The 23,799-nt window shown below is 41.6% G+C and overlaps 2 protein-coding genes across 3 annotated transcripts in view; one reads left to right on the top strand and one right to left on the bottom strand.

Moving 5' to 3' along the window:
• Positions 1 to 89: 89 nt before the first annotated feature.
• fzd6 (frizzled class receptor 6) lies at positions 90 to 12,397 on the bottom strand. The gene is made up of 8 exons (XM_033641295.2): positions 12,260 to 12,397; positions 10,514 to 10,940; positions 4,789 to 4,985; positions 4,117 to 4,696; positions 3,569 to 3,988; positions 2,771 to 2,919; positions 2,241 to 2,672; positions 90 to 2,003 (listed from the first exon to the last, which is right to left on the bottom strand). Exons 2-8 carry the CDS (start codon positions 10,697 to 10,699, stop codon positions 1,844 to 1,846), a joined length of 2,124 nt encoding a protein of 707 aa, XP_033497186.1. The 5' UTR covers positions 10,700 to 10,940; positions 12,260 to 12,397; the 3' UTR covers positions 90 to 1,843.
• A 1,258-nt stretch (positions 12,398 to 13,655) lies between these two features.
• Positions 13,656 to 23,799, top strand: part of klhl32 (kelch-like family member 32) — a 39,131-nt gene continuing 28,987 nt past the window's right edge. Inside the window, exons 1-3 of one of the 2 annotated variants that reach the window (XM_033639968.2) lie at positions 13,656 to 13,848; positions 15,344 to 15,465; positions 19,910 to 20,087. In XM_033639968.2, coding sequence (XP_033495859.1) covers positions 15,443 to 15,465; positions 19,910 to 20,087 — 201 coding nt within the window. In that variant the 5' untranslated portion in view covers positions 13,656 to 13,848; positions 15,344 to 15,442. Of the gene's footprint in view, positions 13,849 to 15,343; positions 15,466 to 19,906; positions 20,088 to 23,799 lie in introns of both variants that reach the window. The other variant, XM_033639967.2, reaches the window with a different exon arrangement.

The following is a 23,799-nucleotide window of genomic DNA, read 5'->3' as shown; positions in this document are numbered from 1 at the left end:
TGTACACTATTTGGCCTGTGTGAAAATATTAGTGGTGCTAAAGTAAAAATTCATCATAAAAAGCAGTAAATGACTCACACAAATACAAATTTTATTCAATTATATTTTATTAAAATGAAATTGGATTGATACAAAATTCAGCTGACAAGATAGGCTACATAAAAACAGTAAAAAAAAAAGGCTCAAAAAGTTGTGTGGAGCATTTTGTAGACTACACTAAGTCTAGGTACATGGTAAGCAAGACCCCCGTCCACATGCCAGAATAAGAATATACAACAGAAATGGACTGACAAGAATTCCCTTTTAGTTGGTGTTATAATAACTGTCCTGTGACTCACAAAAATTAAAGGTGCAGAGCCTCAAGGGAAGAATCAACCCTTGCACAGCAAAATAGACAGTACAGCATGACAGATTTTCACATAAATCACACCAGTTGTTCTGGAAGTACTTGAGGGAGAAAAATATAGTCTGTGACCATATGTTATAAATAACCCCTGAAAATAGCCCCAAATTCTCTCTTTTTGTTTATGACTATTCATATTTAATAATTAGTGGTTTGTGCTTCTACTGACAAATAGTGCAAATCCTGTTTGACTTGTTTCCTCGATTTGATTAAAATCATATGAATTCACGCTCAGTCTAAGAACACAGGTAGACATCACACATGCAAAACATCTGGGTATTCTTTGATGTTCTCTGAAGATGAGAAACTTCTCAGGCACATTTTTGTAGGAAAACTATAAAGCTATACTTTATCCAAGTTGACAGGAGACTTCTTTGAAGACACATCTGCATTACAAGTGTTTGTACAACAGAAATAAAAAACAGAAACACAAAACAAGTTTTTGAAAGAGAACTTAAAATCACATGTTCAACATTGTCTAAAACTCAACTATATCAAGTTCAAGAGTGTGCCTTTTTTTTAAGGAGTAGCACACATTGTATATTACAAGATGACATTTGGAGAAAAATCATCTTTCTAGGAAGAACAATAAGGCATTGAAAAAACTGTTTACCACAGGAAAATTTCCTTAAAGGCATACTATGCAGGATTTTTGACGGAGAGGATAAGAGTGGCCTAGAGTTGGTCTGTCTGGTCTGAACAGGTAGGTGCCAAAGTTTGGCAGCTTGCTTTAAGTATCAGCCTTTCAATTACAAATGTAACATTCCTTAGATAGTTCCGTAGCTTACGATGTACATACAAGCAGTGAAGTGAGGAGGGGCCAGGTTTGAATGTTGTGTTAACAAACAGGAACTGTCAGATGCTGCATAGTATACCTTTAAGTTGAATGTTCGGCAACATCATGACCTTTCTTAACATAACTCTCAGTGTAGTGACTAGTCCAGTGAAAGACTTCATTTCTAAAAAATAGAATATTTACATAAATATTGCATTTGTTTTCTAGTATGCATTCTATGGCACTGAGCTACTAATCTACAGAACAGCAGAGCTTAAGTTTTTCATGCATGCTATAAAATGCTGTGATTGGTAAAACATTGGTAGTTGTGTTGATGGACCACAGTGTGCTGCTGCAATATTCAGGTACATACTAAATGGCCAAAAGCTCAGTAAAGCTGAAAGACACAGCCATCACTCACACTAAATATTCCGTCAGATTCTGGTCCAAAAAACCACATTGGATTTGGTGTATTACATTTTGCAGGCAATGAACAATCACTGACTACAGTGTAACTAATACAATCATAATCAGATGCACAAAGCTTATATGATGTATGACACAAATGGGAACTGTGATTTTGAAACAGCATCAAGTGTGACTGTTGTCTGTGCATCCATCCATCCTTGAATCGACTCCAACACATTTGAGGTGCGTCAGACGTCTCAGCAGGTGCTGTCCTTTGTGTCCTTGCTCTCCTCAGGCACCTGGTGCACCAGCTGGTTGGAGCCCTGGATGTTGCTGCTGTGTGATAGGTTTAAAGCTGGATGCTGCTGTCCACTGGAGACGTGCTTGGTCTCTGACAGCTCGCTCCTCGGAGTCATCCTAAAGCAGCCAGGACACATTAGAGATTATCATAGGCCATTACTTGTACAGATAAAGTTCTGTATGACAAAAAATGACAGAGGAATAAGCTGCCTAAACAGCTGAGATATAATAGAAATGTATATTATATCAACACACAGAATACTGAAATTAGTTTAAGTGGTACATCTGTGCTTTTCAGAAACAAAACAACATTTAACACTTGTGGCAATGGTATTTCACATCTGTCTTACTTACCTCCCATCTGGGACTCTGTGCATGCTCTCTGAGCGGCTGCTCATCTTACAGGAACTCCCCCCTTTGCTACGCCTCTCTCCCCCTTCCCTATCCCTCTCCCTATCCCTCTCCCTCTCCCTCTCTCTCTCCCCCCTCCTGGAGCTTCGGCTGGAGGTGCCCCTGTCCAGGTGATCTCTGACTGAGGCCTCAGATAGAGAACCGTGTACACGGGGCTCGTGATTGCCCAGCACAGAGGTTCCTTGATGTGTTGTAGTGGCAGCGGTGGAGGCATTGGCGGGTGCAGCGCCAGTGCTCGTGCCCATTGACTTGGAGATGACCTTGAGCTTGTGGGAGCTTGGCTTGTAATGCTTCTTCTTGTGCTGGACGCGGCTGTTGTGCTTGAGGAAGAACTCGCAGGACTCCTGGAGCACCCGCCGGCTCTCACTGATGGGACTGTGGATCAGAGAACATGAGGGGATGGTGAAACTACATGTTTACTTCTCATGGAAACTGGACTTGAACATGTGACAGGACAAAAGACGTGGCCTTACTCTCTCTTGCGGGTCCTGTTGAAGAAGTAGGCCCACTCAGAGCAGGTTTTTTTACTGCTCACCCAGAACACTGCAGATATTCCAACCACGAGTGTCATTAAGTATTTCACCAGAAACAGGGAGAGGTCGGGGCGGTCGTGCTCTGTAGTCTGGAACAAAGAGACACACATAAACCATAATAGAATCCTTGTGATTTAGTGGGCGTAAACTAGAAAAAACAATTTTTGACTTAAGACAAAATCAAGCTTTTGAACTTTTGGGCATGAGAACTGAACTTTGTTTTCCTCTTTTACAGTGTCCTTTGTACACAATCTCTCCTGATTATTTTCACACTGTACTACAGAACACAATAGCTTATGTATTACAAATGACATTGTTGGAGAGAAAGTGGTTTTTAAATGGACAGCCATTTTAAAATCAAAATATAGACAGATGTTGTTTTTGCTCTGCTGAAGGAGGACTCCATTACATCTATACGCTGTCACAAGTGGTAGTATATGCATGCTTCCTTCTGCAATGTCAATATCTCTAACACACCAAAGAACCAAGATTGATAAATAGCACAACAGGTAAGAAGAAAAATATCTATTTTTGATTTTGGGGTAAACGGTTCCTTTAAATGTTTTTTAACAACTGATTGCAGTGTCATTTTTTTGTCAACTGAGCTGACATTAGCTGCAGACCTTCAATCAACATACATCAATAAACATGAGTTGGAAAGCTTTTTTCTAATATGTCCTCTGTCCTTTGCTTGTTGGGAGCAGTAACACCTTCAGCAAGTGAATAAGCCACAGCTACCTTGTAGGAGCAGGGGATGCTGTACTCTTGACAGCGGTCGTTGATCCAGGTGTTCTCCCAGGTGCTGCGGTGACTCTGCTCGTAGGTGTAGCAGGCTAACAGGGTGACCAGCGGGACCAGGTAGAGGCAGCTGAACACGCCGATGCGGATCATGAACTTCTTCAGCTTCTCCTGGTTGCGCTCGTCGTGCTGGATGACCTGTCGGACGTGGTTGAGAGAAACGATGCCTGCCAGGATGAGGAAGAGGCCGACAATGACTCCCACACACAGAGGAGCCAGGACAAAGTAGCGCAGGGCGTCCAGGTCGTAGAGCCCCACAAAGCAAACGCCGCTGATGTTGTCCCCTTCAACCTTGTTTAGAGCCAGCAGCATGACAGTTAGCGCCCCGGGGATCCCCCAGGCAGCCGAGTGGAACCACACCTAAGACAGAGGACACATGGATCAATATTTTCTACAGTGTCTATTTTTACATTTATATTCCACATTTCTTAGCTGTGCTTTCTTGCTATTCACTACTAACAGATGTTCATAAATTCCTCAAACCTCACCGCTTTCTTCTCTATGGCCTCACAGCTCCACTTGGGTCCAGCTGCCAGGAACCAGGTGATGGTAAGTATGACCCACCAGACAATACCGGCAATAGTGAAGAAGTAAAGCAGCATAAAAAGCAGCGTGCAGCCTTTACTCTGAGAGCCCAGCACCACTGTATCCACACCGGTAGAATGAGCCGCTTTGGTGCAGGCTGCGTTGTTCCCCAGCAAGAAACCAATGAAGTATATGAGCGAGACAAAGCTGTAGCAGACGGCGTAGAAGATTATGGGGCGCTCTGGGTAGCGGAAACGTTTGACGTCGATGAGGAAAGTGAGGAAGGTGAAGAGTGTGGCGCCTAAGCAGATGATGGAGCAAACACCAATGAAGGTCTTGGCAAATTCAATGTCGTGGGGTTTGAAGTACATGTTGGAGCAAGGTGGAGCACAGTCCTGGGCACCCAGGAATGATGATCCATGGCCTGGTTTGGTCTTCAGCTGCAGAGGGCACCAGAAGCCAAGGTCCCTCTTAGCTGATGAGGGACTCATTGGGGTGGTAAGAGGAAGCGCCGACCCACCAACAGTGCTACATGGGTCCAATCTATTTGGAAAAAACAAACAAATCATTCAATGGTCTGATCAAGAACCACTGGTGTTGCTCTTATGAGATGTCTGTAATTGTGTTTTTCGTACTTGTCACATTGTAGCTCAGGAGGCCAGGTGATACCAAAGATTCGGATATCTTCCTCGCAGTCAGACAGAACGGCCTCGCACTCTTCTCTGCATGGACGGATCACTGTGTTCTCCTCAGTGCATGCTGGGACAAAGGCTTTGCACAGGAAGTGGTGGACGTCTGGAGAGCAGTGTAGGTTTGCCAAAGGCATGAATGGCTAGAGGTGAAGAGAAAAATTAAGTTGTATTAAAAACTACTTTGTCACTATGAGAACCTGTGATCCATGCTTGAAGTTCTCAAAATACATGGACTTGCTCTCTGTGGATATGTTACATTTATGTTATTATTAGTTTCACCCCTGAAAACATGATCATTTCAGGTAGACAGTAGCAATCTGTAGGTAGAGATGTTCCAATTCAGTTTTTTCCTTCGCTATACCAATTTCAATACTTGAACTTTTGTATCAGCTGATACTGAGTACTGATCTGATACCATTGCATTGAGAAGAAAATTAAGAGCTGTACAGTGCTAAGCCTGTATGTCTGTGATATGATTGCAATCATTGCTATACGGCATGGCTCAGTTAAACTAAAATTTGAACAAATACATACAGAGAATGAATGCCATAGAAAGTACCAAATTGCTGACTAATGTTACAGAATTTACAGGAAACAAATTCTTCATCACTGCTGTCAAACCGTACTTGCCAGTGGCTGCATGGCACAACTTGCTGTGTGGGCTACAATTTTAGAACGGCAAAAAAGAATTCAAAGTTTTATCCAGGTATGAAACTACATTAAAGTTTATTAATAAACTGTGGTATCGGATTTGGCACATTGACTTGCATACTCGTCAATATCCAATAGCATTTTGGGCCAGTATTAAGAGACAGTTCCAATGGTAGTGTTGGGATCACAAAAACACTTTTGACGATGCCACCCACTGCTGGGAAACAGAGCCTTTTGTGACTGAGTAACATAACATGAGCTGACATCATAAATGGGAATAAAGGGTTGCATGATGATTAACAGAGTAGCAGAGCTGGCAAAAGCAGTTATACAACCATGAGGAGTGCTTAATAAGTTTGTTCTGAAAGGTGTTGCATGAGTAAAGTATATTATTATTATCATTATTATATCAAATAATATTTATGTGTTAGACATTTCTTCAACCTTGTCATGTTTTTTTTTCCTGAAAATCTGAATTTCATGTCCTTAGGGCTGTAGGAGAAAATAGGAGGGAAAAAACCCAGACTTTGGTTTACCTAGTTATAGTAGTTATAATAACCCATATAGATATATAGAAGTGGTGAGTATGGGTCACAAGACAACTTTGCTTCATTTTAAGGGGTTCACAAACCAAAAGAGTTTGGGAAACCACTGCTTTATACAGTAGTATTAACTTAGCTATAGCTCCACACAAAGGGGCCCATTCATTGGCTGGGAACCATATTCTTCCATTTCAACACACTGGTCAAGAGCTTGAGGACTGAGAGGTGGGGGGTGTGGTATAGGTGGCAGGAAATGACTGCCCGGACATTTGGAAACACACGACAGGCCAGGAAGGCTGGAATGCACAGAGTTGTTGATAGGTTTGGCTGCTGCTGAGCCACGGTATTAGTGTGTCTGCAGCACAAAACATGTGGATTTATCAGTGACATACACAGCTTACACTGAAGACAACTTCATTCCAGTTAAACAAGTCCAGATCATGTCCATGTTGTTTCTAAATCCCTGGATTTGAGTAAGCATATACTTTTTGGGTTCCTTTATTAGTAGGGCTAAACCACTTATATCACCCAAAAATACTTTGTTCACTGAGAACTGCACCAACACCATGTGGATGTGTTAGAGCATGCTGGTGTCTTTGTTTAAACCTCATCAACCATTATCAGACCAAAATGCACAGAAAGACTTGACGTGTCAGTCTATACTGCTAATATTTGTACACAAAACACACACATACACTCCAACACAGTCCACTATTCAATGTTTCCTTTCCTCTTTTTTCTCTGAAATCCAGTCTGGCATCAGGCCCATGTCTCTGGGGTCTGGACTTGCCCTCTCTGACAGTAAGCGTCCTTGTTTCTCTCTGGTGGAGGTCCTGGACTCCTTCTCAATGAGCTCCCCATTGCTCAACAATCTGACCTTTATTTGCTTTACGGCAGAGTTACTGTAAAAACTGCCCTCATTTCAGGAACCTTCAACCAGGATCAGCGGTACAAGTCGAGCTGAGTTGCTCTTAATGACAAAATCCTCTGCAGAGAAATTCATAGCAAAGTACTTCAAGGATTAAATGATTCAAAAAATGGCCAGAAAATCACTTTTCAAACTTTTGCTCCAACTTTTAAGACCCTCAGTGTTCACTGTCGGTTACAGTACGTCAATTAGTCTTTCCAGTCTCTTTGTATTCTAAAACTTCAAACTTTTCTATTTCAAAAGCTGGCAAACGCTGGTGGAATCTGGGACCAAGGGCGGAAAAAGGTTAACCCTCCTGTGGAAAATCCTACTGATAGGCTGGACTGAGCCCATACTGAAGCAGAAGTTTGCCTGATTACAGCGTCACGGCTTTGTGATAAATCACAGCATGCTTTCAAAGAGAGCTATGTTTAGTATGTAATGTTGAATGTAGGCCAGAGAGTGTAAGCCTGTCACCTGGGAGACAGTAGCGTAGAGGTAAGACCGTGTATGGGGGGAAGTGAGTGAGTGATTAACAGAGAGAGAGAATACTCATTGTGGTATGCAGGATAGGCTTTGTGCGAGGCTGGGTGTGTCCCTCCCCTTCCTCCAGATATCAAAGGCCCCTCACAACAAAGTCGATGAAGTTGCCCGTGGCCAAGGTTGCTGTGAAATAAGAAGCCTATACCTTTGCCAGATGCCACACAAAGGACTCCTTCAACAGATCACTGTTCCCGCTCAACACTATGACACCAAATGTGTGTAACCAAACCCTGGCCTTCAGGAATGTCAGGACACTGGATGACACAACTAAAGAAACTAAGGAGGGACACAGGACAACACTTGGTCTACAGTCACGTTAGAAAAACAAGGCCAGTGACTGACATTGATATTTTAACTTCCCTCAGATTTTTGTGTAAGAAAATATAAATAATAATGATACTGCAGCTATTGTACATATCTTTCCAATTTATTCAAAAGAGGTAGAAGTCTTTTTTGGATATGTCTGTGGAAACAGCGACTGAAATTCAAGTCTCTGGGCAGTCATTTCCTATGGCAACTGTTGACTGACATTTGAATGCTGTCGCTGCTATGGGACCTGCTGTCAACTATCATGCTGCACTACTGACTGGACCAAATCACGGTCCTGTATAGCCTTAGAACAATGATAGAAACCATTTTCCCCTCTTCTTCAGCAAGCACATGTAGCACTGGTTGTGTACCATTAGAAATGTAAGACGTCTGTCCCCTTACATCGCATAACATGCAGAGGAAACATCCTGTTTGTAGACTACTCACAAAGTGGTAGCTAGCAAGCTTGGCTAAACAGTGTTACTTTTGTTTCCTGTTGTTACCACACACCCAGTGCTGAGCGAGAGACGAGAGGTGTAGCTCTCTCAGTGGTTTCACACAAAACTAAATGGTACTAAGACAAACCTACAAAAAGCTGCAACTTTCTTGACTTTTAATGTTATATTTTGAATGGACAAACATCATATATGTAATTCATGGCACAATTCAAATGAGAACAAAATATTATCTGTCTTCGCTGTTGACTACCATAAATATTTTTTCCAAAATAAGGTCCCATGGAGGACACAGTAAGGGGAGGCACTTCGCTTCTCTATACAAAGCAGGTTGTTTAGCTAGAGATCGTAGATCTCTTTCATCAGTCCACTTGTGGTGATGAAAAATTGCAAGACAACAAGAGGTCCTGTAACTTAAGCACTCTGTGTGCTACTCGCTGATTCGTATCATGCCAATGGTTAACGTATAGAATCATATATTATTTACTGCTCAAGGTGAAGTGATACCTAACAACTTTGGCCCCCCTTGCTGGTTAGCTGTGTGTCTGGCCGTAGGACTTGAAGCAATATCACAAACTATTTTTAGATATCGCACAGATATCACCTCTATCAAATTTGGCTTGGTATTTAGTTCAATGTGTGGTCAGTGGGAACCAAAATTCAAGCCACCTTGGGAACCCTAATGTAGCAGGCACCATTACAACAGAAAAATAAAAAAAGAGAAAAATATCTGCTTGTTGGTTATTACTATTTTAATCAAAAAAGTACACTAATAAAAACTACCAAGGACATATAGTACATTGACTTCTTAGCATAAATGGACTGCAATTTCAGTTCGACAATGAGAGCAAAATGAAACACATCTGCTCAACAACAGACCGGAGCCAACTTAACATCTTTTGCATCTCTTCCCCATCCTTTTATACAAAGCATCACATAATGAAATAGTCTAGCATTGTCCTGGGTAAATATACTTGCATACATAACAACATGGTAAAAAATCATCTACAAAAAGTTATCCTACCTGGACTGCTAATGTGCAAAACTGCTTTGCACAAACTAGATTTTAACTACTGCTATAAACAGCATCTCCTCAAACAAATGGTGTCTTTATTCTAGGGATAATCCTGGTGATTTAATTGTGAGACAACTTTAACTACAGAGAAAATTGTGCTTAATAATGCTCAGACCTGAGTGTATGTAACCCCTCCGCTGTAACTACTCCCTTGTGCAGCAGCTTGTTGCTGAGCCTAAGAATATTCTTCTTTCTTAATCTACTTTTCTTGTTAAAAGAACCTTAATGAGTAGTTCTCACCACTATATTTCAATGTTTGTGTTTCATGTTCACAACAATACAATTTCAAAATTGTATCTACTAAACAGTGCTCTATAACAACCAGGCACGATTTGTGGACAAACTGTGGCTGGTAAATTGTCTTTGCCTGTTGATGACCATTACAAAGTGGTAATTATGGTCGAATCAATATGCTCTTCTGAGGGCTGACAGACACTGACATTTATAGACTGGAGCCACTAACAGCACTAATAATAGCACTAATCATAGCAATTATTTTGAGATGATATTCATCATTGTTAAATGTGGCTTGAATAATAATTCTATTTACAAGCAGAGGAATCTTTTTTTTCTATCACTGGTCAATATATTTACAACTCTGGATGCAAACCAAACTAATGAGATACTTATGAGAAGGTGGGTCAGCAGCAGCTGTGAAACACCTTAACACAAATTTAGCCAATTAAAGCACTTTAAGGTTAGGAAAAGCAGAGTTTTCCCAATCTGTATGACAGTATGACAAATATGTTTGTTTCAGTGTGTTCCAGGTCATCACTGAAGCTAAATAAACATTTTTCCCCCAAATTCAGCCTCACATATTTGATATCTACTTTAAAAAATTTTGGACGTCCCCAAGGATTTAAAATTAAGTTCTGCGGTTTTGAATAGTGTTTAATGTTAAGACAAATATTTGCCATCAAGATTAAAAGGCAAAATTAAATCTGTAACACATCTGGATCTTTAAATTAAGAACTAATGAAGAAAAGTTTTGATCAAATAATACATAAAGTATGTGTATATTATAAAATGTAACTGCACTTTTTACAGACAGTTTGATAGGAAAAAAACAACAACCCTAAACTATATTGGCAGTAAATAAGATTGATTGGCTAATGCTCAACAGGGCCAATACTGGCACAATGTAATGCATCAACACACTCATATGTGAAATGTTCTGAGGACTCACCTCCATATTACTGGCTGCAATATCTTGGTCGTAGTGCTCCATCATGTTGGGAAAGAAGGTCATGTTGTAGGGCATCCCCAAGCACCGATGCACTTTGATGGGCTCACAGGTAAACGAGCTGTGGGCGCTGCAGCTTCCCACCCATACCAGAGCCAGGCACGCCCACAGTGGTCCTGGCATTGGCATTGCGACAGCTGATTGGGAGTGAGTGTGAAGGTTCCTTTTTGTGTAAACTAGAACAGGTTTCTTTTTGGCACAGTGGGAGGATATCTTGGCCTAAACGCTGAATTCCCCTGGCTCACACTGTCATCCACATTTCACCTCTCCTGGGGTCATCTTAGTGGAGCCGATGGACGCAGCAGCAGGTAAAACATTCCCATCATTGATCAGCATGTGCCTCTGGGTCACAGATAGGAATCCCACATCCCTGAAAATAAAGCATTTATATTGAGATTGGTTTACACTTTAAGCTCCACATAGACTAAAACTTATCCAAAACCCTCTTTTTGGACCACAAACCACATTTCAGGAAGATATGTCTTCAGGAACCTCTTTGAGAAGATTTTGGCAAGTGGTTATTACTGTATTTACTACAGAATTGCAGAGCAGAGGATAGACTGAAGCCCTTTAATCAAAGCGGTCTACCATACAACCTCTCATTGTGCTATTATCTAAAGGGTTAAATTAAGCTAAGCAAATGAAATTTAAACAAGCATTTTTCTGGGCACCGCTTCAAGTCCCTTGATGTCCTCAGGCTCCAGTTTGGGACTGTTTAGAGACACATCAGTCAGATTAAATTAACGGGACCAAAATCCAGTCAATCCTTATGTTCACTTTAAGTGCATGCATTTACACCGGGTGAGGAATGCTGGAGATCCAGGCTGATTCAGTGGTATGAGTCTGAGCTTGTTAAAGCACATTAAACTTCACATTAAAGTGTCACTGTTTCACCTACACACACGTGAATAATAAGGAGGAATCATGAAAGCCTGACAGACACAAAAGCCAAGTATCAGCAAGTTTAGGTTTTCATGGAGGGGCCATATTGGACTAGATATGGATATTAGATCTGATTAAACTCTGTATTTTAACACGTGCACGCGTGTATTAAAACAAGTGATTGGTATTTAAAGTTTTAATATGAAGATATGGTCTTTGAAGAATAAAGACATGAGTTGTTTATGTGGGTGCTTGAATTACTGATGTTATCATATGCTGATCACTGGTGGTAAGAGTTTACATTACCACATCACTGTTTATGTGTTACGTTACCACCTTAAACTATCTGCAGACTGTAGGCCTGTAACTTTCTAGAGCTGCACTGAAATAATATAAGAATTGGGGTATACATTATTGTGCATGGTTATTAGCATTAACACTTCGGTTAGCATATTAGCAATTATTAAAGACATAATAAAAGTTAGCAAAGCAAATATTTGACACGTCCGACCAACAACAATGCTTCAATATAACAAGCACACGTGTACAGGTTGGTAAAAACAACTTAATTGAGTTCCTAACATGTCATTAGGACTTAGCATATCCCCGAAGCTAAGTAATATTAACACTATGTCAGCCTATCGCGTGCAGGAAAGCCGTTTTCCCGTAAATTAGACGCCACAGGCGGCGAGAGAGTACAGTAAACATCCCTGCCTCTGTCGCTGCCACGGGACGGGGGCCGCAAACAACTTCGGGGCAACAAAGTTAAAAAACTATGAGGGTTGAAAACAAAAAACAAACACTTACCCCCAAACGCCCAGGAGTTGGTGTAACAGCTGACTACATGGATGCTGGCTGGGGCAATTCTGTGGGGAATTTTGGTAGCGTGTCTTCTGCGACAGGCTGCGGCACAGTCCCTCCGTCTTTTCTTGTCGGGCTGCTGTGAAGTGAAGCTGCCTTCAGGTGCGGTTGGAAATATTGGGATTATTTAAAACACGCAGACGGAAAACAATTACTGTCGAATGTAAATCCAGGGTCTTGAGGTATACCTTTTGGTGTTTTTGAAAGACTTTTAGACTTTGGAAAGTTTCAATAATATTAAGACTCTAACTGCATGGTAAGCACTCACTTACATATGGAAGGGTGAGGGAAATGACGGGAGTATTTGAACGCCGCATGTGTGCAGATGGGTAGATGAATAATGGGACAATACAAGACCAAACGGACAAAACTTTATCTACTAAATTTAAGTCCTTGATCTTTTAATGTTTCTTAACCTGCTTTTATGCTCATCTGTTGTTTACCTTTATTTCATTGCCTTAATAAAGTATAACAAAAACTTCTTCCTTTTTCTGCTTTGATTTTATACACAATGGTACTTCTATTGTTCTTTTTTGTATTTGATTGTGTTGCAGCATCATTTCCACAATTGCTGCCAAATTCTATCTCCGTACACCTACTCCCTGACATGTTTTATATATTTTCATGCGTGAAAAAAAAGGCTAGATCAAATGTTATGGAGAGTGCAAGTAATAATGGAAACTGACAAACTAAAATGTGTCACAGCAGTTTGATTTCAGGTTTCATTTCAGAAAAAGTCAACGTGTATGTTAATTTTACCCTTTTAACTGAACTTTTTTGTTCAATCCATATCAACAGGAGGTACTGCAGCTTTTTATGGAGAGATGAAGCGGTTATTGGATTAGGATGCTGTAGTTTTCCTATATACCACTAGATGGAAGTCACAGATGTGTAGGACTAAAAAAGGACTAAAACCCAGTAATACCTCCAGGGGTACTTAATATAATTAATATAATATAGCCACGGAATATTCTATACGAAAATAGACATGTTTTAGGCAAAACAGATTACATACCTTTATTGAACCCCAATATGTATCACAACTGAGTGACCTGTAACACAAACCCTGTAAGTTATTATATGCTTTGTTTTCTTATATTAGACAGTCATTAGTGGAGCAGCGTGATGTTAAATGACAGTGACATTAATCAGACTATTCCTCATTTGCTGTACACCCGCTGGAGATCCTATGAGGACCCCTGGTGTTCCTACAGGCGCCTATCATACTGTATGTAGTAAACATAAAGGCATTCACACTACTTGCTGTGTCCCAATTATCCACCTGGGGGCGCTGTATCCCCTCTGTGTCCATATTCATGTGACCGCCGTGTAGAGGCGGGGTTATAATGTAACAATTTAGGTGCTCCAGTGTAACCAATAAAGTGTCCGCGACAACTGAGCGCATCTGCTCGCCGTTGCGCCCTTCTTTCCTCTCGCCGCGGACGGACAAGAGACCAACCTCGGACATTAAATGACATTTGGACGGGAGACGCCGCCAGAGGGGACCGGACTGACTCAGAACACATTCATATGAGGTGCGTAAGCTTGTGGCATAATAAGACAAGAGGGAGCCGAATACTGTAAATTACTGCCAACCGCAAGGAGCTCTATATAGAAATTGGGACTGTGTGTTTGCGCCATGTGATGGATGCAACAGGATTATTCTGCTCGTACGGAGGAGGTTGTTCTCCGTTCCCATAGTTTGTGGACCGAGGCGCTGGCCTGTTGCTAGGAGACCTTTTGACAGCTGGGAGCTTTTTGGAAAGTGACAGTTAATGCATTAATGGTGTCTGCTTCTCTGGAAACCCAAACCTTTCCTTCTTCTCCCTTCTTCTTGCGCGCTGTTCGTGGGTAAATCCTAATTGCCTCTTGTCCGTAAAAAAAAAGACAACATTTACCACTGTGGTTGTTCTCAGTCAGGAGATTACAGTATTTTGCAGGGAACAATGGCCTACTTGTTGTGATTATCACATCCTAAATATATCCACCTTCCGGATATGTTTAATCTTTTCTGACGCCAAAATGATGCCATTTACTCATTATGTGTCAATTACAAATTCCCAAGCTATGGGATATGTTGCTGAATGCAATGTCATTTGCAATCAATATTTTATAAGCTGCCCATATTGCGAACATTTATGGAGACAAAGATAGAGAGTGATCACTGAAAAGAGAGACATTTAATGTAATTGCTGATTTACACTAGTGGTGTGATCTTTAATCCTTGATTTCAAAGTAAATTTGCTTGATTTTCATTCTCTAAAGAACCACATCATCAAAACTTATTTAGGTGAAGCTATGAAATGTATGCAGCATGTGTTGGCCTGGTCAGGGTTTGGACTCAGGATGATAAGCTCCTTCTCTCCCTCATCACTCAGTAGTTGTTGCCTGTGGCCATGTATCTGAAGGTCACTCATGAACAGATCAATAACTAGCTCTCACAAGGGACTACGCTCAAGAGCAGCCAGTTGTACGCTCAGCCCTACACTTAAGGCGAACCACATGCATCCTCATTTTTTTATATGAGACCATATTAGAGGACCTGGGGTGACTTATTGTATGGTGAGTGAGTAGTATTCCAATCAGAGTATCCAGACCAGCTTGGATGTCAGTGCCTCTGTGCTGACCTCTGTTTCTCTCTTGTCCTGCTGGGTAATTATCTCGCAGGAGACAGAGGTATCAGATTCAGGTGTGTAGCACATTATGTTAAGGTTGTAGCTACACCAGAGGGACTTGGTGTAATTTGGACTCCCAGCTTGTTTTGAGAAGTGCTGAGCTTGTTTATTCCCTTCTCTGAAGTCTAGCTGCCTGTGGCTGTCACAGCCGCTGTGCTGCACATGAAAAGGCCTTGAAAGAACAGCTGTAAGAATTGTCAAAGTCAAGCCTGGTGCAGCTGAGGGAAGGGACAAGTCAGCATTAGTCTTGACGCGCGGGTTGCATCCCTTCACACATCGCGCTGGAGATTGTCACAGTGCAGCCGGGTCGAGTGGATGGACTGAGTAAAGCTGACGTGCTGTTCTGTCCTATCAGGCTGATGTATGTTCCCAGTGAGGAGACTACAGTCCTCAGGAGCCACATAGCACCTCCCCTCCACCTCCGCCATCATCTCCTCCTCCTTTATCTAGGGGCATGCCTTCTGAACCCAGCCTCAGGTAAGTGGCCTGGTTTGTCCATACATACTGTACACATAGATGCATGCTCATGGCTCATGGCACAAACGGAAACCCTTCTGAAGGGCCAGTTAGTGTATATGCACTGAGAAATGTACTAAGTAGTTGAGCAAATTTGCTGATGGGACAAAGAGCATTATTCTTTATTCTAACCAGGGGAAGATCCATGGAAGATCAATATCAATATGTTCAATAAGGGTGTTCCCAGTGTGCAGACTCCAGTGGCTTTCTGTTTGGATGTAATAGAGGCTAGACAAGAGTCAACCCACATAAAAGATAAAACTGTGTGTTTGATATTTTTGTAATCAAATCCCATGCAAGGACCAAAGCCAACAACGTGTTAATCCTTCCCTCAATTTTGTCAGTGCAGCATGTCTTTATCTCATCCTCAAGCCCATTAATTCCTTCTGAACATATTCTCTACTGGCGTAAATCTTATAAAATGGGTCAAAATTTATATTTTCATATTTCAAAAAGGTTAAATGACTACTTTAAACAGCTGGCATTGTAATTTAAAGCAGAAATTCCTTAAACAGAAGAATATTTATACATTTTTGTGGATTATTTTTAACTGTGGATATGGTACATGTTTGGGTATCTACAGCAGCAGAGCAGTGTATGAGGGACTGACTCAAAATAAACTTCATGCTCGTTGTGATGAAGATGTTACCCAGTGCAACAGTGTGGCTCACTGATGTGGTTGTTACAGTTGTTTCTGGAAACCAGTGGAGCTCTATGGCACAGAGGAATGAGATATATCAGGCTTTGGTGGTATCACCAATGGGAGGGGGGGCGTTGCCCCCCTGCTACAATTGCTGGCCCCACCACTGGCAAAAATGATGGGAGGCCATAATTTCTGTATTTAAGAGGCTGTGGTGCACTCATTTTGAAAGCTAGGCTGAAGGCAGTGGTATCTTGTGAAACTAGACAACATCAGGCATTCATCGGTACAAGCCATGTCAGCATAGCTTGTTGGGAAGGTGACTACATAATGCTTCCAGTTCAGGCTACATTTTGAATGATGGGTCCCTTGAACTCTTACCTCAAGATATCTAAATGTATTGGTACCCACAAGTCTCCCCTAAACTAAAGGCTTGTTCCTAGCAAATGTTTTGTTCCTTACAACCAATGTACTCCTTCAAATTGAAGCTGTTTTTCTTATTAAAGAGAGGGACACCCAGCCAATTTGAAGAACAATGAATCGCCTAACATGTAAAGATACATAACATATTAAAGCAGGATTGTTGCGGAACTGACAGTGTTAACTATACCAATATTAGCCTATGTACATCAGATCAATTCGAAGATTAACTGCAAAATGAGAAACCTGTATGTGATTCTTTAACACTCCATATAGACATAGTTTTCACCAGCCTATATACAACAACAGCATAATTCACTTTCTGAAATTCAGTCATGGCTTTTGATTTTGGTGTTCCACCCCAGCATTCTCAGTGGCTCCGTCTGGCCACCCCTATGAAACATTTCTGGGTGCGTCACTGTCAGCTACACAGGCAGCACCTGTCTATAGGGTCAGCTGTTGCTGGTTGTGGTGTGTTCATGGGATTAATTAACAACAAGCAAAATATAGAATACTAGTCTATAATCGGTCTGTCCACCTGTTGCTTTGTTGAATAGAATGTTTCTTTCATTTTTTAAAAACCACTATGTGAAGCATTTTCGGCATCTCTGGCTTTGCTGCTTTCTAGTCGCTATATAAAAAAAACCCTGTGAGAGACAGCAGTGCTCACTGCTGAAAGATGCTGTAATTGCACTGTGGTTTTAAAGCAGAGCTCCACCAATTTTATCGATCAAGGTCAGTTTTCTACTTCTGAGGAGCACCATTCAGCCTGTGAAAACAGTTGTTTCATGTCCTCTGTGGCTCTGGAGGACCTCAGTCAAGACTAAGAAAAATAAGACCCATGATTCAAGCTTGGAGACAACAACCATTTAACTTAAAGCCCATGGTACAAACTGGGTACGTGGAGTTTGAAAGACATGGGCAAGGACAGTCTAGTCAAAAGATGCTGATGGCTGCATTTTGGGAAAACTGTCTTGGCCTCTGTTGCTTCTTTTTTGCCCATTCTTATAAAAGAAATCTGCCTCTTATGAAACAACCAGTTTTATTTAAGTGCATTTCTAAATCACTGGAGTATCCTTTTAAATGAGCATGGTACATCATATTCTATAGCTTTATACTGATGAAAGTTATAAGATGATATTTCATCTTATATTTTAACATATTCATTATCATCAAGGGCATCAAAGGCTTCCATCCCTCTTCAAATCCCCCATACAGCTTCTCCCTCGCTGAGTTGCTAAATCCTGTAATTTCCCTTCCCTCTCATCCAGCACGGCAATTTTGTCCTTTTCTCCCTTGGCTCTTCCCTCCGGCACAGTCCAACGACCAAACAAACAGCCTGACTCATCATTCATCCTACCTCTGGCCCACAGTGTGCACACGCACCCACCCACCCACACCCATTATTTCCTCTGTCTTACACCCCATCACCATGAAGGTGACAGAGCCAGCCTCCTGGCAGACAGCAGCATTTAGAGTGATGGCTGCAACTGTAAGTGGACAGAGATGGATTTGGATGGACAGGGGGCCGCGCTGCTGATGGATGGCTAAAAGCTGAGGGGGACTGAGGATGGGTTGGAAAACTGGGTATATTCGCTGCTACATGGATCCATGCAGTCAGTCCGTCCATCAGTCAGCCAACCAGTTCTGTAGTCACTGTATTTTTCTCATCAACCGTGAAGAATCGGACTGGAGAACTGTGAGACACATAATAATGGGCAGATAGTGTGGCCTAAGTTTGAGGACTTCATGGAAATTTTACTCATAGTAAAGAATTTAGTGTGATAAGTAAAGTGTAACTGTTTTACGTTGCATTTAATTTAATTGAAGTCTTGATGCAATGTGACATTTGGGACTGACCTTTATTTTAGCTGTATATCTTGTACGAAGATTACTTTCTCCCACCTCCTGTTCTCCCCTTGGGATACTAGCACAATGTACAACTTGTATTTGACTCACTTTTTTACTCATGTCTGTCATTTTCAGACTGTTCATAAAAATAGAGTTACAATGAACTGAGGACTATACATCAAAAATCTTAACAGACTTTAGAGCTAGCAGCTCTGTTAGGCTTTATAGGCCCAGGGTAGCTTAGAGCTAAATGCTAACAATCAGCATGGCAACATGCTCACAATGACGATATTAATGCTGCTCTTTAGTGAATGTTCACATTAGGGCAACACAATATATCGATATTATAACCATATTGTGATATGAGAGTCAATATTATCCTAGATTTTGGATATTGTAATATCGTCAGCATTGCCTTTTCCTGGTTTTAAAAGCTGCATTACAGTAAGAGAATTTGTGAATCCTAGGACAGTGAAAGGAATGGCCCGCCTTCTCTGCCTCTGATTGACTTACCTTGACATTCTTACCCTAAGCCTACCAATCCCACTCCTTTTGCCTAAACCTAACCAATCCGACCAACAAAGGCAACGAGTACTAGCCAATCCAAAGGCAACGAGTACTAGCCAATCATAGGGAGAGTAGGGCGAGTCATTCCCTCACTTTCCCAGGATTTGCAAATTTGCTCACAGTAAAGTCATGTGATTTTCTGAACTTACCAGACTGTTCTAGCTGTTCTATCATTCACCTTCACCCACTTAGTCATTATTTCCACATTACTGATGATTATTTAAAATAAATCTCATTTTGTAAATATTTTGTGAAAGCACCAGTAGTCAGCTCTACAATATCATCACAATATGTGTTTGTAATAGGTATTTGGTCAAAAGTCATGTTTGATTTTCTCCGTATTGTCCAGACTTAGTTCACACACAATGTGTATGCTATTAGATTATTGTGCTAGTATGCTAACAATTACTAATTAGCAGAAAGTAGCAAAATTAGCCAAATTTCTCGACAGTTCATCCGTTAATCGTTGAGATATTTCAGTATGAACCAAAGTGGTAGTTTCCTCCTGCCACTGTCAAAGCAGTCTAACTGTCCAAAAATGTAAAAAGAATCCTTGAAAAGCTTCATACCCAAAGTCATTGCAAGGGTGTAATTAGCAAAATAGCTAATTTGTTTTAATTTAGGCAGCCTCTCTCCAAAAGGGATGTGTGTGTTAAGGTGATAATTTTAATAGTAGGCTAGTAGCTGTAGTAGCAGTAGTCACAGTACCAGCAGGAGTGATATAACAGTAGAAGAAGTTAGACATAGTAATCATGTAGTAGGTGGTAGTTGTATTATTATTAAATAGTATCACTTTTATCAATAGAACCAGAGCCTTGTCTCATCTACGAGTTCAACTTTAGTGTAACAACATATCTTATGTATATGTTTGTATATATGTGTGTGTGTGTGTGTGTGTGTGTGTATGTGTGTGTGTGTGTGTAGCAGTAGGGAGATGCTGACAGGACAGAGGCTCTGTCAGTCAAAGTCCCACCAGGACTTGGTCCTCTCTGCCCTCAACCAGCAGAGGAAGGATGGCTTGCTGTGTGACGTCACCCTGGTCGCCGGTGAGCAGAAGTTCCACGCCCACAAAGCCGTCCTGGCAGCGTGCAGCGATTACTTCAGGGTAAGTCCTGGACCTTATTATATACCCTCAAAATGTATCTGTTTCTTACAAATGAGCATTTGTAGGAAGATTTCACCAGCAAAGACCATGCCACAAAAATATGTCATTAAAAGGTTTAATTGTAATTCAGGAGGTGTTAGTTGTTGAGGACTGATGAATGGTTGTAAGTGGGGGGTTAAGGTGGAAGAGGGATGTCTTCTGTTAGGTTGGTCTGGGAGGATGATGTACTGATGATCGGGTAGAGGGAGACTCAGTGCGCAGGTTCTGTCGTAGACGTTTTTCCACCCCAGCTGATTACAGGCCCCCAGATGATACCTAGAATGAGACATTGGAGAGGTATGTGCCAGACTGAATAAGAAGAGATGAGGAAGTAGGGAAGAGAGGATGGAGGAATGTGGGTAGGTATTTGCAGAGGAAAGGATGGGGTCGGGATAAGGTAGGGAGTGTAAGAGAACTCTGAGACATACCTGGGTTGACCAGGTAAAAGTTGGCTTGGCAGGTAATCAGAGGTGTGGATGAGGTGTGGTCCTGCTCCTGAACCTAACTTAACAAATTAACTTCATTTGTAGGAAGATTATGTGGGCTTGTAATTAAACACACAGGGGTATAGCATCAGGAGAGGCAAACCAGGCAAATGTTTGGGGCCTCCCCAGAAAAAAATTGGGAAAAGGCCCCGATAGCATTATATTGGCGTATTGTCTAATGACAACTATAAACCAGGCTTGCTGCAGTAGTCTCAGTGTTACTGGTGTTACTGGTGTTACTGGTTGGTGTTCGGGCATACACTGATTATATTACTTGGCCACCATTCCCACTGCTTTTTTAGCTTTTTTTTTTTTTACGAAGTTAGACAATGGGCGCTACCATTACAAACTGAAAATGTCTGCCGTGTACAACAGCAGTTGACTCGCAGCAAAGAGCAATAGGAGTCAGAGTTCACTTATCACGACAAGAGTAAGGAGAATTGACTGCAACATATTCTTATACAATGGGTCTTATGATATCCCATGAATTAGCACTCCAAGAATGACGTTCTGTCCTTAATGTTACAAAGGGTCGGTTTAGGCAAGAAAAGTTACTGTGGTTAGGTTTAGGGAAAAAAAAACACAGTGAGGACGTACCCTAAAATGACTAAAAGTTCACTCAAGGTGAACACAGGTCTCCTGGGGGAAAGTCCACAATTACTGTATGCACAAATTACTGGCTCGTGATTACATGGAATATGTATGAATTTTTGGCGATTTATTTTTGTAGGAAAACGTACAAATAGTGCATGAGAACCAGCCTGTACACCAACAAGATGATGGCACAGGATTTGATGTTAAAGGCAGGGGTCTTGATGGACTTCTTTGCTTGGGTCCCCCCACAGTCTTGGATTGTCACTGAACACACACTTCCTTTGTTTGTATGCACAGTGGTTGGACTGATTGAAAGGATTTCACACTTATCAAGCTGATATTTGCCATTCTATAAAAAGCAGATATCAGTCAGGCAGTGTAGCCCACTGCTGATGTGACAGAGGTGACAGTAATGTGTTACATAACCAACTTCACTGCTGGTAGATTGTTAAAACAGCCACAAGACCTGTCTTCCCCTGCTAACTTTATTAGCACAGATTATTATTGAAGGGTTATGGGGCCACACAATAGTTTGAATGCTGCTTCAGGGGCTCTACCATGCTGCCATGAAAAAAAAAAAAAAGTCTTGGAGAAACTTAATTTTTAGAACTACATTTGAGACAATGAGCGGCCAAGTTTGCATGTACAGATGGTACAAAATCTGAAGCAGTGACAGCTTCAGTCTAGATTAAAAGTGCTACAGGAGATCATCCTTCACCAGCCCACCTGGACAGAGCCCTGGTGTTTGCTGTTCTCTTGCTTAGGCTTCAGTTGGATTCAAGCTAAGCCACAGAGGTAGCTGTAGGTAGACTCACGCTGTCAGACAGCCAGACAGGAGATTTGCTGAGATGGGCCGCACAGGGAAAAGTGCACAGATGAGATTTGATTTAGGGACACTGAGTAGATTAGGAAGTAGAAATTAATCCCTCTTGAAAATGAGAGGCAGATTAAATATGTCCAAGTTGCCCAGGGATTATTCCTCCTGTGTGTGAGTTTGTGTGTATGAGCACGTAGGTTATTTTTACTTCTCTCTGCGGAGAGTCGAGGGTGGGCGAGTCACACTCCTCTCCTCCTTTTGTTCGTCCTCTTCACTTTTGTTATTCTTTTGTTCTTCGGCTCCGATTTTTAAGCACCGCTCTTTCGAGTCCCAGTTGAGCCGAGCAACACTGTTGTTCCAGTACTCAGATTATTAGATCAGCCTGCTACAGTAAGCAAGAAATCTCACTCTGCTTCCCTGTTCCTCTGTAGGGGCTTAACAACATTATCATCAGTTTGTCATCTGACTCCACCGCTGGGTTTCATTTAGCTCATTTACTGAGGAGATGAAGGTGCCTTGTGTCGTGAAAAGCAACTGTGTTTTCTTTCTCTCTCTCTCTCTCTCTCTCTCTGCCTCTTTGTTTCACACTCAGACACACACGTAGCAGTGATTATAACACATTATCTAGCCCAGCGGACTTGAGTGATTGTAATGAAATACCTGACCAAGCGTGAGTTGTTTACCTGAGACTTGTCCTGAATGTGTCACCTGCCTCTTCCAGTGCTGTCACATTACTAAGACGTCTGGACGGCTCAGGGAGATTCAGCCAAATCAGTCACACCAGCATCACACACCACCCTTAGCGAGAGCGCCCACACACTCAAGCACACACGCACTGAATCTCTCCTTGCTGTCTTTGTCACACAGAGAAATATTTTCTGCTAGCCCTGCAGTCAGGACAGAACCCATATCAAAAGCTGTTATTGTCTCAAAGAGACATCTCACGCAGTACGTGCAACCTGTCCTGCTCAGAATGCTGTTATTGCTCTTTATGAAGACAATTCTATTTTAAGATGGACTTTACAGTATATGACTTTTAGCTGATCAGTCGTCTGTGCCTTCCGATGAAGCTTGATTTGATAATGTGATACTGTGAATCGATCCATGAGGGGACATTTTGGTGCACAGCATTCTGTATTAACCTTATCCACCTTAATCGGCCTGTGAAGAGAAAGAAATTCAATGGTCTACGCATTCAGTGCCCCATTCCAAATTGAAATATGGATTTTCCCTCCCAATATTTGCAGGTGCAAAAACCTATCTAACACATTCTTGTGTTTACTGCTTTTATTTTGATTTTTAAAGGGATAGTTTGGATATTTGAAGTGGGGTTGTATGAGGTACTCATCCGTAGTCACTGTATGACCTATAGTGGACAGCAGTCGGTATGCCCTCAGTTTGGAGAGGCAGAATGGATACCGCCACAGAAGCTAAGCAATGTGCTGCTGTGGACGGGGGCAGCAGCTAAACGTATTGTAACCACCTAAACAAATCTATATCAGTGTAAGTGTACACTATATTTAGAATATTTTCACTGCTTTACGTTGCCGTCAGACAGCCCTTTTCAACAGGGAACTGAAGCCGTTAACTGTGTTGTCTTCACAGCCACCAGACTCATTCGAACAAAATGATAATATTACCGTGCAGAACATTGGAGTTGCTTGTCTACTGCTGCTTCAGTCGTTTAGTTTGTTTGTGTTATTGTGTGACTTCCGTGTTTTAAAGAGTAAGTTTGGATTCAACAAAGTCACACAATAACGTGAAAAACCTAACTGAT

The sequence above is a fragment of the Epinephelus lanceolatus genome, chromosome 10, assembly GCF_041903045.1.
Source record: "Epinephelus lanceolatus isolate andai-2023 chromosome 10, ASM4190304v1, whole genome shotgun sequence".
Lineage (NCBI taxonomy): Eukaryota > Metazoa > Chordata > Actinopteri > Perciformes > Serranidae > Epinephelus > Epinephelus lanceolatus.
This window is presented reverse-complemented; position numbering and strand designations above follow the sequence as displayed.